Raw genomic sequence first — 18,772 nt, forward strand, 5'->3', positions numbered from 1 at the left:
AGAGCGGCGGCAGCGGGCGGAGCGCCGGCGGCCCGCGCTTCCGGGAGGCGGGGCGGAGCGGCACCCCCGCGGGGCGGGGCCGCGGCGCCCCCTGGCGGCGGGGCGGTGTGGCGGTGTCATGGCGGAGGTGGGCGCGCACCTCACGGCCGCCCCGGCCGGCGGGGAGCGGCCGTCCGTGTTCGAGGCGGTGGCCCAGGACAGCCTGATGGCCGCCGTGAAACCCGCCCTGCAGCACCTGGTCAAGGTGAGGGCGAGGCGGGCCGCGGGTGAAGGGAGAGGAGGGGGGCCGGCGTGTAACTCCGGCCGCATTCACAGGCGCGGGACAGTTGTGAACCGCCTGGCTTGTGTTGAGAATTAGAGGCGTCGTTTATAGCTGCTGTAATTTATAATTTAGCACTTTACTCCGCTTTCAGGTGCTTCCCTGTGAGGGTGGGGAGGCCGTGGCACAGGCTGCCCGGAGAAGCTGTGGCTGCCTCATCCCTGAGAGTGTTCAGATCCAGGTTGGACGGGGCTTGGAGCAGCCTGGGACAGCACAAGGTGTCCCTGCCCACGGCAGGAGCTGGAACCAGGCGACCTTTAATGCTCCTTCCAGCCCAAACCACTCTGATTCCTCCTGTTCTATGTCCCTTTCGCAACAGGTGCTTGCTGAGTCTAACCCTGCCCGGTATGGTTTCCTCTGGCACTGGTTTGATGAGATCTATGTCCTGCTGGATTTGCTGCTCCAGCAGCATTACCTGGCCAGGTGCAGCGCGTCCTTCTCTGAGAACTTCTACAGCTTGAAGAGGATCCCCGTGGGAGATGGCAGACAGCTACCTCTGGCCACAGCTGGCCTGCCAAAGAGGCAGCACTGGAAGTCTCTGCTCCTGCTGGTTCTTGTTCCTTACCTGAAAGGAAAGCTGGAGAAACTGGTGTCCAGCCTGAGGGAAGAGGATGAGTACTCCATCCACCCTCCCTCATCGTCTTGGAAGCGCTTCTACAGAGCCTTTCTAGCTGCCTACCCCTATGTAAACATGACTTGGGAGGGCTGGTTTCTTATCCAGCAGCTGTGCTACATCCTGGGCAAGGCTGAGCATCATTCCCCCATGCTGAAGCTGGCTGGTGTCCGCCTGGTCAGACTGACTGCAGAGGATATGCAGGCCCTGGAGAAGAAATGGGTTGAAACCACCTCAGATCAAACACACAGGTATGGCAGAACCTGGCTCAGCTGTTGCTTTCCAGGGGGTTCTGTGGGTGTGTAAATTTAGAGGTGATGCTGCAAGTAAAAGTGCCTGGAATTTTGCTCTCCAAAAATTCAAGATGAACGTTTGTTCTCACAAAATGTGCTCCAAAATGGAGTATTGTGAGTGAAAATAAGGAAACCAGTAGCAGGGATTAACTTGAAACGATTGTGTGATAATAAAATTTTAGAGTTTGGGGGTGTTTTTAGGCATGCAGGCCTTTATCCTGTTCAGTCTTCCCCTGTGCTTTTCCTGCAAAGGAGGGGCAGGAGTTGCAGCAATGTTGCTGAAAGGGTTGTAACTTCTTTGATTTTCCTAAGCAGCAGTTAGTCACGGCCACACTGAATACCCTCTGAAATGGTGATCCAGGAGTGAAACACTCTGTGGTCTAGGATCCTTTAATCCAAATTCTTGTGATTTAGACTTCTATAAAAAACAGGATTTGGATCTTCCTTAAAATAAAAAAAAGAATCCAGAACATCCTAATAAGTGCAAACATGGGACATGCTGGCCAGCTAACTTAGAATTAAGGAGCTGTGGTGAAGCAGTTGCTCCCCAAGTGCTTTTCCCCACGGTTCTAGATGGATAAATGTGTGGTGCTAACCACCTCTCCCTCCTTCTCTCTGCTACAGCTTTACCTCACGAGTGCAGTCAGCCCTGAGGAAAGCTCTGGGCGGCATTGCCTTCTCCCTGTCCACCGGCCTGTCTGTCAGCGTGTTCTTCCTCCAGTTCCTGGACTGGTGGTACTCCTCGGAAAACCAGGAGACCATCAAGGCCCTGACAGCGCTGCCCACGCCCCCGCCCCCGGTGCACCTGGAGCAGGAGCACACCTCCGCTCTCCTGCCCAGCCTGAGGAGCGTGTGCCCCCTGTGCCGCAAGGTGCGCGTCAACGCCACCGCCCTGGCCACCTCCGGCTTCGTCTTCTGCTACCGCTGCGCCTACGGCTACGTGAAGGCTCACCAGCGCTGCCCGGTCACGGGCTATGCCACTGAGCTGCAGCACCTGGTCAAACTCTACTCCCCTGAGAGCTGAAAGGCTCCCAGGAGGCTCCAGCCCCTCTTTCTGCATCCCACGGAACACTTCGGACCACCGCGGCGCCTCAGTGGGCTCTCAGCGCCTGTGAACGCGGTGGTTCATCGGCTTTGCTGCCTTTGCACATTCTGGCAAGGCTCTGCCCTTTGTGGATAAGCTGTCCAAACATCCTGGTGGTTGCAGAGGGATCACACAGCCCCAGCCTGTGAGCCAGCCTTAAGACCAGCTGAAAGGGAGGGAACATAGATATGGGTAAGAGGAGATGTGGGGATGAAAGACCAGCACTGGTGCTGCTTGAGGGCATGAGCCAGCAAATGAAAGAGGTAGGGAAATTGTCTAGGCAAGTTTTTCCTCCCTGGGCATCTTCCCAGGCCCTCGTGCTGCCCAGGGTGAGCTCTGGCTGTGTCAGAGGTGGAGACAGGCTTAAACCTCTACTCTTCAATCTGCTGCATTTTCAGGCTTCTCACCTTGGAATTGAGAACATCACCCTCCTAATTCCCATCAATGGTTCTCAATTAAGACTTTTGACTCTTTAAAGGAACAAGATGGACAGGAGCAATGTGACTTTTTCTGCACAAAAGAGAAAATGACAAACCAGATTAAAACAAATTGCCAACTGACGAGATTGGTTTATTGTTAAATAAGTCCTTGCATTCATTATTATATGCTTTTATAAAGCAAAATTCTCCCTTTATTGAGAATCTAATTTACTTCTTTTCTGGCTTTTGCAAACACACTTTGCTCCTCTGGAGGCTCTATTTATTTAAGAGAGACAAGACTAAAGCTGCTTTCATCTTTCCATGTGATGGTAGTGGATGGAAGATGAGCACTTTGTAGGCTGAGGATCTTTAATATCTGAGCATTACATTGCAGTTATTGCAGTCCCAGCCATGTAACACATTTGTATCAGAACAAAACATCACACAGGAGGAAAGAAAATCTGTGTGACATGGTTGACACCTGATTTTTTAAGGATGGAAGGTTGTTTTCCTGACTCTAGGGAGCAGCAGCGCTCCAGATATCACAGTGACAGTGCTTAGAGAATGCAAGAGCAGTTTGCTGCACAAAGTACAGGACCCCATTCTGGTCTTTCCAGATTAAGAGATATCTTCTAATATTTAATCCACTGAACCAGGCATCTCATTTTCCCTCCACTTTAGCTGTGCTTCAGAAGATAAAAATCTCCAATATCCTCCTTCACCTGTAAGCAAGAGAGTAAGGTTCTTGAATAATGTGGGAAAATGCAGTAATTTGAATCTTCCCAGAATATCTAACAAATGAGATTTGCTCCTGATGTTTTATTTTTACCTGTGCCACTATGGAATAATAATAAAAGCTGTCTCATTTCTCTCTTTTCCTATAGCTGTGGGGTCCATGAAGATACTTCTCAGCCAGTAAGAACACACACATCTTACTGGAAGACAAATCACATCGAGGTGTGAGATTTTCTGGGGTTCCAAATCACTTTTTACTTTTTGTTAATGCCCTGGTGACTCCCAGTGCAACAGCTCATTTAAATAAGCATTTGCCTGATGATTCCTTTTCAGGATAGGTTTATTTTCCTTTTATCCTTCCCATACTTTCCAAGTTATTTGTCTGCTGCTCAGGGAGAAGCTGGGCAGGTGTGGGATGCTCACCCCCCAGCACTGCAGGGCTCCTGGGGAGGTTCATCCTGCCTCTAAAGCAGGATTCACTAACACACAACAGTTCTCTGATCCCACACTGCTCCAGGGCCTCTCCAGCTCCCTCTCCCAGGATTAATCCCTCTTTCTCTCCCAAAAATTCCCACCAGATGCCCGCCTGGCAGGCCCTGGCTGCTTTCCACTCCTGCACAGCGCCCTGTCCCTGCCAACCTTGGATTTGGCCAACTCTGAGACCTGCACAGAACCACCCACATCGAAGCCTCCCAGTTCTGAGCAGCTGTAATTACTCTTTTACACAATAAATTGCCCTTTAAAGCTTAGCTGAGTAACAAGCATCAAACCCACCATGGTGACAGGCTCAATACCTGGCAGATTTTGTGTGTTCCTGGAGATGGCTGCAGGATGCCAACTTGGATTTGACTCCTTTGAAACCTGTCCTTAGCAGTCAAATAAATACTCATTTGTCAGGTTCCTTGCTCTAAAATAAAGCTACAAACCCAACTGTAGTTATGGAAAAAATCCCATTTATCTGCTTTTTAACTGTGTGTTTAAAACACAACGGGCTAAAGATTGACAAGAGAAGTTTTTTCAGGGAGCACCAACTTTATTAAACCAACCTTTGGACTTACATACTACTTTGTGATTTCTACAGTCATGTACCAACCACACACACCCTCAGGATGCTTTGGTGTTGCTCAGTACAATTTCATCAACAGCAGCACTGGAGTTGTTCAGTATCCCACTGCCAGGGCTTGACTTTGCACATCTTTAAAAATGCTTTTGTGAACCTAAGGCACGTTCACAGCTCGTCTAGGCAGTGTTCAGAAATGAGAGCATGAAGCAATTCAGGTTTTGCTACTTCCTTAACAGAAACAAAGTGGCTTCTGTTAAGGAAAAACCACCATAACATACTCCTAGGTGTATATTCCCCATAGATGCTTCCTTCTCCGCAGGGAGAGAGAAATCAATGTAAAGATGTCATCAGGACCTGGAAAAGAACAAAAAACTGAATTAGAGAATAGCCCCATCTCTTTTGCTGGGCCTGTTCTTCAAGCCCAAAGGGGTTGCACTTCATCGAGAGTATTCCAAAAATACTCCTGGCTCCCTGCTGGCAAGCACTAAATGAGAATACAGCTGAATGAACTGCTAATGAGCTTCTATAGGACAGACAGCTCAGAGTCTGCATGGCATTTACAGAGAGGACACAGTGGCAGAGTATCTGGAATTTCATGATCCATGGCACATCAGGAGAAAACCCATATCCCCCCTCACTGCAAGCTCACACTAAAGCTACAGCAACAAGTATTTGGGTTACTTTTCAAACCAAAGCTTTGTTTTTCTGCCGTTTAGAGGAATTGCTAAAAACTCTTAGTATTTTTTTAGGGTGCATCAAAGTCTCAAGAAAAAGCTGTTCCCTGCAGACGAGCTTAGCCTGAAGTAGCTCAGAGAGAAGATTACGTGATCATGCCCTGGTCAGAGCAGAGACACGGAGTCTCGGCAATACCAGTTCAGACTATACTTCGCTCATCATTGCTTCTGGGCAGATCTCTTTGCCTTCAATAAGGAGCTTGCTCCCAAGCCAGGCGCTGGGATGTTTCCTCCTCCCTAGGAGGATGAAGCACTGGAGCAGGGGAGCACAGGGATGGAGGTGACCATGCCTTCTACAGCCGAGCAGGAGCTGCGGAACAGGTCACCAAGTGGCATTCCAAGGTCAGCAGAGGCAGTACCAGGCAAATCCAAGAGGAAAAAACGGTCTCATACCTATAAATGCTGCTGCAGTGTCTCTCCAAGGCTCCAGAGGCCTGTCTGGATCCCTCCCTTCCCTCATGCCACACGTTTGCACTCTCTTCCCATCTCCTTCCCTGTACCACATCCCTGCAGCTCTTCAGTCCCCAATTCCTCTGCCCGTGCCCGCCCTACCCCTCACATCCCCCGAGCTCCCAGATATCCACTCCGCATCTCAGCAAACCCCACATGCCCTACACCTCGGCCGGGTTCACTCTCCTCAACCAGCCTTCAGAGCCGCTTCCGCGTCCCCTCACCCTCCCTGTCCCCGTCCCCACGCACTCCGAGCCCACCGCAGTCCCGCATCCCGCGGACCCCGCTGCCCAGCCCCGCTGTCCCGTGTCCCGTGTCCCGTGTCCCGTGTCCCGTGTCCCGTGTCCACATGTCCCGTGTCCACGGCCCGTACCCCTCACGCCGCTCCGCTCCCACAGGCCCGGCCGCACCGGGGCGGAGCCGCCCGCTTTGCCCCGCCCCGTCCGCTGGTAACATCCAATCACAGCGCGCGGCTCTGCCGGTGGGAGCCAATAGGAAGGCGCGTTAGAGGAGCTGGGGGCGGTGCGGGCATTTCCCGCCCTGAGGGAGCCTGAGGGGGCTGAGGGAGCGGGTGGTCGCTGTTTGTGTAAAATGGGTGTTCTGCGTGTGTTTGGCTGAAAGAAATGCCGATAAATGTCTTTTACAGAAGTTATCTCCCCACTCAACTTCAGCAACAGCTAGTTAGTAGAACCTAGTTGCTCCAAAGAGAGGCTTTAGTGGGAAAAGGGAAACTTTGCTCTTTTTAAACACCAATGGCATTTTGTCTTGGTGTCAGAGATGCTGGTTAGGTAAACCTGTGTAGAGTTAATGTGAAGTACTTTCGATAGCCAGATTCAAAATCCCTAGAAATGGGTATCCAAAAATTGAAGGCTGGTAGAAAACAAGCCATATTTCTTACCAAGGAATGTGGCTCTCTCGGTTTGGAAGAACAGCCCGATAGCCCCTGCTGTGATTATAAAGCACCAGCGATTTAACTGAACGTGATCACATTCATTGAGTACATCTGGAATCACGCTCCAAATAAATTTGCCTTTAGGTTATCAAACCTAGTAGCTTAAAATTTTCAATCTTTTCCAAATTCAGGATACTAGAGGCGCTTCCATTATTTTTTTTTCCTTAATATGCAAGAAAAGACTATCCTCATGGTTCCTTTCATAACCCCAAACCTCAACATTTCATCATGCTATGCCTATTGTGAACATCGTTAATATTTAGTATGATCAAAAATATTTTAATGTCTTTGAATTAATATATAAATAATTATTGAGTAAGATTATATTTATTACATGCTTAGGGACTTTCCCTCAGGAACTAAAGCAACAGTCTATGATTTTTGTGTTGTCCAAAGCCTGCATTAAGAATCTCTGCTTGAATGAAAATATTTATGTAATGAAGTTTAATATCATGACCAGCAGGTGGGTTGCTTCTCATTCTGGTTTCTTTTCATAAATGGGATATTTTCAACATTCCCTATACCTTGGTGTGACACCTTTGTGGTGACTCTACTGCATTTGGGAGCACTGGATGGTTTGCAAGGAGTGAAAATTCAACCAGTGCTACCAGTTATTCGATTTTTCCAGGTATGATACAAGACTACAAGTGAGACGTGCCTTAAATTCTCCTTTTGCTTAATAAAATCAGAACAGGAATTCCATGTGGAAGAAAGTAGTGGATTTATTAAGAGTTCACCCACCATCCTCATGCTTTGGCACACAACTTCCAATAAATGAACAAAAAACCACACAGCTAAAATCCTATTTTCAGACTACAGAATAGAAGGCACTTAACCCTCCCTGTTCCACCATTGGGAATTCCAGAAGGACCAGGAGCTGGAGGTGGATGCAGAACCGATTTCAGCTTTGTTGGGTTTCCTTCCAACAGCCTCCTGACACATCTCCAACACAACCAACTCTTTTACAGCTGGGCCTTGAAACTTTCTTCATTATCGGCTGAATGGGGGCAGAGGAAGGATTTACACCATCTGGGAATTACTCAGATGGACACTTCCCAAATTTCCCAGGCAAATTCCCTCCTTTTCCTCGTACAGCTTATGATCCTCCAAAGCTGTCCCCAAACTATTCAGTGCCTTGACAATGGCACTAGATTCTCCTCACGGCTCTCACTCTTCCACATTTCTCCATCGTTTCCCCCCACACTCAGCCTCTTTTGGTGCTTTTTGTTCCCTCATGCCTGAGAGAGAGGTTTGATCAGCTCATAATCCATGCACTTGCTGAGGCAGTCACGTGCCACACTAATGATGTGCTGCTTCTTGGGGTGATCCTCCTGCTTCCCGACGTACGTCAGGATCTCCAGGAGCTCTGACTCCACCAGCTTCTTCGCCAGCTCTTTGTCAGCGCTGATCAAGTTGAAAGCAATGACCAGTCCTCGGTGCTGGACCTCCATGTTGTCATGCAAGCAGAGCCTCTGCAGGATTTCAAGCCACTGGGTGGTCTGGAAGGGAGAGAGAGAGATCATTAGTACTAATCTGAAGAATATATCAACCAAGAACATGACTTTTGCTTCCTTCAGCAGAAGGAAAAGTAATACTCACGTCACTTATGGTTATTTCATTTTTTAACTAAGGAAACCTGACTCCAAACATTCAAACTCAATTTTTCTTGCACTTAAGTCAGAATCTTTCACAGCACTGGGACAACATGGAACATGTTTCATATTCAGGCTACTGCATAATCTTTGTGAAAAGAACCTGTACAGAGTCTTGACACAGCTGAGATGACTAAGACACTCCCTCACCCCAATCTTCTTGAGCTTCTCTTTTGCTTGATTAATCATTTTTATCTTAACAAGCTCCAGTATCCAATCATGTGTGCAAAAATAGGGTTCAGGACGTCTCAACCACAGCTCTGCAGACACTCAGCCTTGCAGCAGGATCTGGGTTCTCAAGGTCTAGAGATCTGTGCAGGGAAGGGATGCACAGATCTCTAGACCTTTTTGGGATCTCTACAGCTCAGTAGGTTATTGATCAAGCTCCTCTCATTTCCAGGTGGAACAAGGTTTGGATATTCATCAAAATGGGCTAAAAGCATGCACACCCAGGTCCCATCTTCTCTGGGTCGAACAAGTAAATTGCATATTTCTTTGGAGAGACTTTTTCACGTCTGAGCCAGGACCCTTGCAGGGTACATCCACACTGCCCACAACCACAGTTATGTCTTACCACTTGAGTCATCTTCGAGCAGAGTTTCTTTTGCGCTGCCGTAAGCATGGCCAGGGCTCCTGCTGCTGCAACCTGCACCTTCTCATCATCCTCACCACACAGCAACACCACCAACTTCAGCCGGTCATTGCCGTCAGCCACAAACCGCTCCTGAACCTAAAGGAACCCCAGAAATGCCCAGAGGGAACACAATTAGGGATGTCCTCACAGGGGCAGGTGCACGCAGTCAGGCTGGACGTGCCCAGGGTTTACCTCTTTGTTGACCACCAGGTTACACATGCACTCTGTGGCTGCCTGTCGAAGCTGGTCATGGTTCTCAAACATGTAGTTTTCGATATCTGGCAGGGCCTTTTCTTTGACTATCTTCAACCTGTGTCAAAGACCAGTAAAAACCTCAATTTATAGGTCAAGCAGTAACCAATTTATCAATATTAACGTCAGGGAAGGCCTTGAAACAAATCAGTGTCTGCAGCACTGGAGCTCATGGCATGGGTCATTCCCTGTCTAATGCAGATGAGGTTTGTGTCTTTGCTGTTTCTAGAGGAAAATGTGCCACTCTCCTTTTCCCATTTCATTAATCTTTTAGCTCTGAGACCTTTGTAGCTCTGCCAAAGGTCGCTTAAACTGATCAGTCTTCATAGTCCAGCATGTAACTCACATTCACTCCTGGGGAAGAAGGGAGGTTAAAAAGCAGTAAAGCTCACCTAAGTTTATCACTTCTTCCTGAAAAGTTTGTGAGACCTAACAGAGCCTCATAGTTCTGGAGGCCATCTCTCTCTGTGTTCAGCAGACTGACAAGGGGCCTCACCACCTCGTACACCTGGAAGAGAAGGCCTGTATTAGCAATTTTCATTTGCTAAAGGAAGTATCTATGATTTTGTTTTTATTATTTTTTTAATCTTACCCTCTCCCCTGGGAATGCAATGTCTGGATTGGAGATAGCAGCGATTTTTGCCAGAGCATGAGAAGCCTTTATCTTGCCAACGTCTGTGCCTTCCACAGCCAGAGGTATCAGGGCCTGGAGACACACAGGAAAAAGCATTCAGTGTTCTGAGAAGATTTACAGGATTGCCTTAACAGACTAAAACAAGTTAAAAAAAAACCCCCACAGCCCTCTGTGATGTCTTGCTTTTGTTCTCAAATAGACACCAGCCAGAGCTTGTAGCTCACACAGTCACTCCAAGAACATCACTTCTTTGGAGCCTTGCACAGATGGGACTGCAGTGCCAGTATGGCCCCGAGGGGGACAACTTGTGCTCTTCTGTCACTGTCCCTCACTGGAGACAGGCATTAACAGCACGTAAGGAGATGTGAACTTAAAAGTAATCACCTTCCCGCCACCTTGAGCGACAATGGTCCCACGGTCCTTGGGGTCTTCACACAAGGCAAGAAACACCCTGCAGGCACAGAACACTCAGTGAAACAGCCACGCAGGACAGCAACAGCCAACAGCCCTCATGGAACTCCCCCGCAGGCAGAATGCCCCACCCCAGCTGTCCATCCCCACAGCACAGGGGCTGCCCAGCACTCCCAGCTCCCAGGACTGCAGTGAAGGCACCTGGCAATGAGCTCCTTGGTCTGGTCTGTCAAAATGGCACTGTCAGCCTTCACCATGCAGGCCAAGGCAGAGACAACCCCAGCCTTCAGCAGCCGCTTCACCCGCTTCACCACAAAATCCTTCTTGTCCTGAGGAGGAAACATTGGGAAAGGATTAGCCCTTAGCAGCTGCCATTCTGCCATCAAACCAGCTAACAGCCCAGCCTGGCTGGAGAGCAAAGCAATTCCAGTCTGGAGACAGGAGACCTGAAGTCTGTGACAATGGATACACCAAAGAATGTCTTTCTGAGCAGCATCTCCAGCTGGACACAACCCACCTTTGGATGTTCCTCAGGCACGTGCTGCTTGGAGAACTTTGCCAGCTGCACCAGCTCTGGGACCAGCTCCTTGGTATCATAGCTGTTGGTACAATTCACCAGCGCAGAAGCCACGGAATACAAGATTGTCTTGTCGCTTGCCTGCAAAGGAAAATGAAAACTTGTGTGAGGGTGAGGAGGGCACAGCAGGGAAACAGGTCCCTTTGGACTGCCCTGATGGTGTTTTGCAGTAGTGGAAATGTTCTTGGCTTTGCCTCCAAATTTATAGCCCATTAAAGTTTTCATGGTCAACAAGGTCTGTTGGACATCATGAGTGATGTCAACACCTTGGGTGCCTTTGGTTTTCATGCAGTTGCTGACAGTGAAGGTAGGAGCAACCTTCCTCAGCCTAGGGAGAAGAGCAGGATGGCAGCAGCCCTGAGATGTCTCTGGGGCAAAACTGAAGTTCTGCTAAACCAGAAATGAGGGGTTGGGGTCACAGCTCCTTCTGGTTGGGGCATAGAGTAGGTCTGGAGAGCTGGGAGACCTTGATGTTACCAGAGGAATGAGGGAACAAGGAAAGGAGACAGACCTTGGCTAAATCAAACATAGCTTTCAGGGCTGGCTCATCTTCAACAAAGTCATCTTTCACATCTGCATCGAGGGTGAGGTACGAGAGCCCTTCCACAGCCCATTTCCTAGTGCGGGCATCAATGCTGGTGTTGCACAACCACCTGGAAGAGAGAAAAAACACTCACATTTCTATCCTGGAGCCTGAACTAACTTATCTGGAAAAAGGGGGAGAAAAACAAATGTTGAGGCTGATTCAGGCCCAAATTTGTCCTCAGGTTTTGCTGCAGCTCCTCAGGCTGGGGATGTTTCCCCCTGAGACACGATCTTCCTCCCATAGCCTAACTTGTGGGATCTAAATGCTGCAGGGAATGACAGACCAGGACAGCTACTCAGCACTTCTTTGCCTTTTCCATCCCATGAAACATGAGATTCCTGCAGGAATGACCACCCATTCAGTCACTTCCTAACTTGATCCCACCTCCCTGGTTACTCCACCTGGCAAATCCACCTTCAGAGGGGACTTGTGCATATTCAAGGTCAGCATTAATTAGGCTGTGCCGCTCTAGCAAAGAGGGAGGAACCGGGTCTGGTGCCTCCCATGGGCAGTGAGGGAGGGAGAAGCTCCTCTGGATATTGAGGCAGGAGGAACACATGGCTGCTTCAGGCACAGAGGAGCTCCACGTCCCAGTGCAATGGCTCTGGGGGCAGGCAGCACAGGAAATGAAGGCAACGTATGGGCAGATCTCGTGGAGAGGAACATATTGTGCTTTGCAGAGGTTGGAATGGCTGAAGCAAGAAGTGAAGCCACTCACTTTCGGCACTGCTTGGCTAACTTCTCAGTGGAGCCCTCAGCAAACTGCCTCAGGCCATAGTCCGTGCCTCCTGCTGAGCCCAGCTTGCAGAGACCCTGAGGAGGATAAAAAGGACATACCAGGGAGAAAGGCTCATTAATCCTCTTGTGTTGCTTCCCCAAAACAGCCTAAACCCACCTCTCATTCCCAGAACCTCCTCCTCTCCAAGGATTAAGCTGCTGAGTATGGCAGGCAATAGAGGTGGGGCTGCATCCTTACCACCAGAGCTCGGATTTTGATCTTCTCATTCTTGGTCTTCTTGTAGATCTCCTTCAGGAGTGTCACCCCGTTGGTGATGATGAAGGTGGCTCGGCTCAGCTTGGTGGAAGCGTGGATGAGGGCTTCCACAGCCACCAGCTGGTCAATCTCCCTCTCAGAGCCACACAGGGCAACCATCATCTCCATCACCCCCTTCATGCCAAGCAGCTTGTTGCCCAGGTCAAAGGGCCCTTGCAGAACACCAGACACAATCTGGACAGCGTGGAGTGTCTTATCCATGTCTTGTGGGTCGATTTTGCTCCTGCATGGGATAGAGGTAGTAGGGTATAGAACAGTAGTGGGGAGGGAATGTCCTTCCTTTAGCTGTGCTGATGAATCCCATTGGGTATCTGGGAATTCCTGCAAAGCTGTGATGCAGCAGGATCTCAAGCAAGTCATAACCTCCCAGTTTTGAACACAATGGACTTCAAGTGCCTGATCTCACCCTCAAGAACCCCTGCTCCTGCCCTCTGGGCCAGCCCAGCCCGACTCACTTGATGTACTCCTCGCAGATCAGGCGGTAGTTGTCCCGCTCCGGGTCGCAGCGCAGGTCGTCGTACAGCTTATTTAGGAGGACAGAGGCAGTCAGCTGGGTGTTCTCTGTCAGTGGCAGGCAGTCAGGCATCTCAGGAATCTGGCCCACCACTTTCAGTATCTTTTTTAAGCCTGGAAAGGATGGAGTGATAGGGCTGTCACAGGGGAGAGGGTCTGTGCAAAACTCAATATACCATTTGTTACTTTCTTGCTGTGGAATAGCTAGAGTGGATGGTTTTCAATTATTTGGCATCCTAATCACATAAGTCTTAAGCAAAAAAAACGCACTCATATATTTACTAGGGAGGAGCTTCTGCTGGTAGGATTACAGGTTTGCAGCTTTTTTCCAGTTCTCAGAGTGAGATAAGCAGAGCTGCATTAGGCCCCTGGCTGGATCTGTCATGTTTGTCAGGAGACATTAAACCTACTGACCTCCAACGCTGGAGGCTCTGATCGAAGAAAACTCAGCCACTTTCAAGTGATTCTGGATGACTTAACTCTCCTTTTGCTGAAATATTATTAAATAACTTCCATCAAAATGGTAACATACGCATGCATTGGAATTAATACAAAAGCACACACACATATTCCTCACCCCTGTCCAATTTTAGAATTGATCAGTTTATGGGTCCACCAAGCTCAGCAGGTGCTCATCTCATCCTGTCTAAACCAGACAATTTATCCAAGCCAAATCCTCCTAATATTAGCAAATACATTAGAGAAACTATGCAGAGATATTAGGCAGTCCTTTAGAAACTCAAAAATTCTTATTCTCATACACAGTTGATTTTCTCTTAGCACTGTTTCCTGCTAATAAGTCTAACTTTGCTCCAGGCTTGCATGCACCGAAAAAAGCCAGAGAGGATTTATTTTATAGGAAGGACCAGTTCTACAGGTATTCAGGCCAGAACACACAGCTCCACATCTCCCAAATCAGAACAGGATGGTGGGCAAGGACTCACCATTGTCGATGACAAAGATGCTCCTGCTGTTGTCATGGTCTTTCAGGTCCTTCCTTGGTATGTTCTTGTTGAGGAGGTTGAGGGCCCGGTCTCGCCCTTGCCCAGACACTTTCTTACTGACCAGCATATCCAGCAAACGCATCGTGATCATCCTCAAATCCTTCTTAGTGTCTACACAGAAGCAAAACAGCAGCAGCCAGTTATAAGAAGTTATCTGTGAAAGCAGGTGAGCTCAGTCAAAACCATTCAAAGCCACTTTGTGGCTGGAACGGAAGTATTTAAGCTATCCATGAGGGTAAGAGCTGTGTGCAGGTTGTCCTCCTGTACAGCTGAAGGTTAAAGTCCCCACTTCAGCAAAGAACAAGGAATAAGGTGGAATCCCAGGAGCAGAGCCCTCCCTGCCGGGCCCACTCCTCCTGCAGGCAGAGGGAATGAAGAGCAGGTGATGTGCTGTTACCTAGCACTAGAGCCTCCTCCTTGCCGTGGTGCTCCTCCTTCCCCTGGCCCAGCAGGCAGTCGGTGATGCTCTGCAGGAGGTTGCAGACAGCCAGGGAGATTTCTTCATTGTCCACCGACATCCACATGCAAATGCTGTCGATGCCCAGGTAATGGAGAATGGCAGTGGCCTGGCCCGAGGAAGGAGAGAGCAGGACAGTGTTAGCAAAGGCCTCCCTGTGTCCTCTAGGCTCAGCTGGGACAAAGAAATGATTTTCCTCAGTGAATCCTGAATCAGTACAAATCAGGCTTTTAATCTTCTCCCACTGCTCACAAACAACACAAATTATTTCAACTTCCCTGTCCCCAGGTGCAAAAGGCAATAGCAGTGAAGGTCCAAGCACCCTGTCCTTACCCGAGCCTTATGTCCTGTGCACATTCCTGAAAGGGTCCTCACGGCTGCCAAGATCAGCTCAGGATTTTTGGTTTCTATCAGCTGCAGCAGCAAGTTGACCCCATTATTCTGGAAAATCCTCTCGGCACCTGCTTCCTCCCGGCCCAGGACTATGAGGTTGTTTGCAGCCTGGGTGGGAGGCAGAAGAACCAGGGGTCAGTGGCACAGCTCAGCCTCCAGAACATCTCTGCAGTTCTGGGAGATCCTGGTGGGAGCCATGTCCTGACAGATGCAGCAGATCAGCTCAGACCCCACCAGTTTATCCAGTGCATTTGGGATCAGCTCTGCTCTGCCCAAGAAGAGTGGGTCACTGCTTGGAGGGAACATCTGGAGGGTGGCAGAAATGAACCTCATCACAAGGCTGATCCCACCTTTGGTATTTTGGGAGGTTGGGCCACCTTCCCCTCAGCACAGAGGTGATTTTCCCTCTCTCTGAGTGCAGTTCACCTCCCAGCTCCTTCCCTCCATCCAGGGGAGGTGGGGAAGGGCACGCAGGGCTCTGCTCCCTGGTGCAGCCTCTGACATCAAGCAGCCATTTCTCCAAGTCCAGGGCAGTTCTCACCTTTTCTCGCTTCTCTTTGTCGCTGTTCTCATCCAGCAGGATCTCAAACATCTTCTGCACCCTCGAGTCTGTGGAGAACTGAATGCGCAGCTGTGCCAAGAGAGACAGCACAGAGCATCAGGAGGAGAAAATCAAGGAGCAACTTTCCTTTTTCGCTTCAAGAATACTCCCTCCCCTCAAACCACAGGTAATTTAAACTGAATAACAGGAGATATAATTTCTTAGCAATCAGCATCCATTACCCATCCCACGGGCACACGCAGAGCCAGCCCTAAACCTTAATTTCTGAGACTTCACAGTATGTAGTGGTGCAAGGATTTTTTCACAGCACCCCTATAAAGGTAGCAATGTGGCAACTGCCAGACCCAACCCAAAGCTGGTCCAGTCCCTTGCTAAGATCTTTCCACGACACTCAGGACCAGACCAGCCTCAGGAGGGAGCCCCCACACTTTTTAATTTAACCATTGAACCCAACCCTCAGATTTACACACATCAAGCATGAACTTCCAGTCAATGGAGCCTATTTATCCCCCTATATTGCCACGAGTTTCCAGAATGACCAACAATCCATTGATGTAACCCAGAGCAGGGATTTCCCACCTCTGGTCTGTGAATCCAGGACAGCTCTCCTGGCGTTTACCTTCTCCTGGATGTTGGCCCCCAGTCTCCTCAGGGTCTCCTGGAAGTTTTTGTTGCGGGGTTCGAGGGTGGCGCATTTCTGAGCATCTTTGAATGCTTGGTCTAACTTCCCCAGTTTTTCCAGAGCTTGGCTGCGCCGGTACAAGGCTTTGATATCCGAAGCATTGATGTCAATAGCTGGGAAAGGGATCCAAAACACCAGATATCAGAGCTTGCTGCTTGGCAATGGCCTGTGCAAACTGTAATTTGCTTTGTTATTAGCATCAATCAGTGCCTGATTAGCACTGATTGCACCAGCACACCAAATTGAAACATCACTTGAACTTCCAGGAATTCCCCTGCAGACTCAGCACTTGGGTGTTAGTGGACATCAAGGAATAAGGCCACAGTGTCCCAAAAGCAGATGTGACAGCAGGCTGAGCAAGTGTATCCAGCTCTCCTCATAACCCCCCTCCTTACCTCTAGATGCATCTGAGGCTGCCTTGGCATATTCCTCCTGTTAAACCAGAAAGGAGAGATTTGTTAGCCATGGAATAGCGGAGCATGTCCCCATTGCTGATGGACACTGGGACCTTTCTGTTCCCAGTGAAGCTCCAGCACAAGCCCAGAACATTTCATTTCACACCAGCTGGAAACAGCCTATTCAAAAAATGGACAAACCACCCAGTCCATAGCCTGTGAGTGCCCTTGGTTGCCCTCCTGCTCTTCTCCCCTTGAGCACTGCCCAGCTGAGGGGAGCTTTTCTCACCTTTTTGAGGAAACAGGCTGCCCTGTTCCTGTACAGCACCGCCTGCAGCGCCTTGTCCTTGTTGAGCTTTATGGCTTGAGTGTAGCTTTGGAGGGCTTTCTCGTAGTCACTGGCCTGAAAATACTTATTGCCTTCCTCTTTCAGCTGGATGGGATTCTCCATCTGGAGAGCTTGAAGGAAAAACATCAATTTGTGTCCCATTTTCAACTGCTTGGGTCGCCTGCCTACTCCCCCAAGCTGAGTTCCACCATGAGACTCACATACAATTAACACACATTAATAAAAGCAGCTTACCAGGCTGAAGAGTTTTGAAAATGAAGACCTAAATTGCTCTTCAAGGCTGTGGCTTCTCAGAAGCTTTTCCCACTAGTGTAGATCCTTAGGAAACAAAAAGAAAAAAAAGAACAACAAAGAAAGGAATTAAACAAATCTCCCAGCACTACGGAGAGTCCGTGCAGCTCAGGAAAGAGCTCATTTCCCACTCCAAGTTTGGGCAGGACCTGGCAGCTCCTGCTGCCTGTCAGTGTCACCTGTCACCACAGCCTGTCTCCTCCCTGTCCCCTCGTGCTTTATACGCCTGGGGAGGGCTGGGAGCCGGGGCCAGCTTAGGGGGGCACCTGGCTGCAGGCAGGCAGCCCCCCTCTGCAGCAAGAGGGAATCCTCTCCCACCTGCCAGGGCAAATCCCAGCTCCCCGCTGCCTGCAGAGCTGCAAAGGGTGCGGGCAGCAGGAAGGGGGAGTTCATGCCAAAGAAGCCCACGGCTGGGATGGCTGACCCCTATCACAGTGCTCAGACCCTTCTCCCTTTCTATTTAGGGAAGCATGAGACAGCTGAGCCTTGGGAACAAGTGGCCCCAGGCCAGCAGCTGCAGCAGCGCCCAGCACCTTCCAGAATTCCCTGGGATGGAGAGCTGGCTGACACCCAGCACTGCCTCCTCCTCCTTGCAGGGCCTTTGGGAGCCCATCCCACCCCAGTCTGGTGCTACCACCCGCCCCACACGTGGGCATTCAGCAACACAGTGACATGGGCTAACACAGAGGTCTGGACTGGAACATACTGGAAGTGCCGTGATGAGTGCCTCAATTTGAGAGACACCAGGAGACAAAGCAGCACCGAGCTCCAAGAGAACTGAGCCTTTCAGTCCACTCTCTTCCCTATCAGTCACAATCAAGAATTCTTTTTGGTTTATCTCCCCTCAAGCACAGGCCTTGCCTTCCCCAGTGTACCTACTGGGGGTGTACATCCCAACTATAAAGCACAGCAGGGAACTGGCAGGATGGGGAAATGAGTGAGGAGCGCATGGGCTGACCAAGACACTGCCAGGAGCAAAAATATCATTGTCTTTAATTGTGTGAGCTGTGTTGTGGCTTGTGGCTCTTATGCAGCAAGAATTAGCACAGAACTTCCCTGTCCAGGGCTCCTGATTTATTCACCACCACCAGCAGTACTCCCTGGTCCCTGGTATCCAGGTGGGAGGCAATTCCAAATCCATTTGTAAATCCCTTCATGGCAAACCATCAACACCACAGCTGCAGGCAGCTTCAAGAGCAGCTCCCACATCTTTACCTGTTTGGGAATAGGTCCAAGGCACAAGGACAAAAGGTGTGGAAAGTGCAAGATGCCGTTCCTGCCTTGGACAGACTTTTGTGCAGTGCAAAAAAGACTGCAAAGACTTTTCTTTTTGTGCAAAGACTCAGTGCAGCAGCTTTTCCAGCATTCATTTGGATTAACACACCAGAAACTCCTTCCTGCATGGCTTTAGGTACTGGGCAAGGCTCAGCAGGCTGACATATCAGTACTCTGCCTTTCTCACATCAGCCAGAATAAACGTTCACTGTCACAAGCACTGCAGGTAAACTGAGTTACAAAATCGAAGGGTGTTGGGTGCTGCTGCTGCTCAAGGCAGAGCTGAGAGCGCAGGGCAGGCTCAGCAGCGAGCGCCGAGAGCCCTCTTCAGGCCTCGTCTGGAAAGAAAAACATAATAATAATAATAAATACCCCAAAACATAGCTTTC

The 18,772-nt window shown here is 49.6% G+C and overlaps 2 protein-coding genes and 1 non-coding gene across 3 annotated transcripts; 1 reads left to right on the top strand and 2 right to left on the bottom strand.

Moving 5' to 3' along the window:
• Nucleotides 1-34: 34 nt before the first annotated feature.
• PEX12 (peroxisomal biogenesis factor 12) lies at nucleotides 35-3,604 on the top strand. Its single transcript, XM_063402512.1, has 3 exons — nucleotides 35-244; nucleotides 639-1,183; nucleotides 1,850-3,604. The coding sequence occupies exons 1-3, from the start codon at nucleotides 119-121 to the stop codon at nucleotides 2,247-2,249; spliced, it is 1,071 nt and encodes a 356-aa protein (XP_063258582.1). The 5' UTR covers nucleotides 35-118; the 3' UTR covers nucleotides 2,250-3,604.
• Nucleotides 3,605-5,330: 1,726 nt separating this feature from the next.
• LOC134554453 (Z30 small nucleolar RNA) lies at nucleotides 5,331-5,428 on the bottom strand. The gene has a single exon (XR_010081247.1). It is a non-coding gene; the product is annotated as a Z30 small nucleolar RNA (small nucleolar RNA).
• A 1,956-nt stretch (nucleotides 5,429-7,384) lies between these two features.
• Nucleotides 7,385-18,629, bottom strand: UNC45B (unc-45 myosin chaperone B). Its single transcript, XM_063402517.1, has 20 exons — nucleotides 17,052-18,629; nucleotides 16,758-16,927; nucleotides 16,469-16,505; nucleotides 16,011-16,186; nucleotides 15,371-15,460; nucleotides 14,770-14,937; nucleotides 14,377-14,545; nucleotides 13,920-14,090; nucleotides 12,918-13,089; nucleotides 12,385-12,685; nucleotides 12,127-12,221; nucleotides 11,334-11,475; nucleotides 10,763-10,903; nucleotides 10,447-10,574; nucleotides 10,219-10,285; nucleotides 9,793-9,906; nucleotides 9,593-9,708; nucleotides 9,141-9,258; nucleotides 8,889-9,044; nucleotides 7,385-8,161 (listed from the first exon to the last, which is right to left on the bottom strand). The coding sequence occupies exons 2-20, from the start codon at nucleotides 16,917-16,919 to the stop codon at nucleotides 7,895-7,897; spliced, it is 2,790 nt and encodes a 929-aa protein (XP_063258587.1). The 5' UTR covers nucleotides 16,920-16,927; nucleotides 17,052-18,629; the 3' UTR covers nucleotides 7,385-7,894.
• Between the last annotated feature and the right edge of the window lie 143 nt (nucleotides 18,630-18,772).

Source organism: Prinia subflava, chromosome 8 (assembly GCF_021018805.1).
Source record: "Prinia subflava isolate CZ2003 ecotype Zambia chromosome 8, Cam_Psub_1.2, whole genome shotgun sequence".
NCBI classification, from domain to species: Eukaryota; Metazoa; Chordata; class Aves; order Passeriformes; family Cisticolidae; genus Prinia; species Prinia subflava.

Coding starts and splice junctions, on each gene's coding strand:
- PEX12 (XM_063402512.1), top strand. CDS start 119: ATGGCGGAGGTGGGCGCGCACCTCACGGCCGCCCCGGCCGGCGGGGAG. Junction 245..638: donor CCCTGCAGCACCTGGTCAAG/GTGAGGGCGAGG, acceptor CTTTCGCAACAG/GTGCTTGCTGAGTCTAACCC. Junction 1,184..1,849: donor ACCTCAGATCAAACACACAG/GTATGGCAGAAC, acceptor TCTCTGCTACAG/CTTTACCTCACGAGTGCAGT.
- UNC45B (XM_063402517.1), bottom strand. CDS start 16,919: ATGGAGAATCCCATCCAGCTGAAAGAGGAAGGCAATAAGTATTTTCAG. Junction 13,090..13,919: donor CATCTTTGTCATCGACAATG/GTGAGTCCTTGC, acceptor CATCCTTTCCAG/GCTTAAAAAAGATACTGAAA. Junction 12,686..12,917: donor ATCTGCGAGGAGTACATCAA/GTGAGTCGGGCT, acceptor TATCCCATGCAG/GAGCAAAATCGACCCACAAG.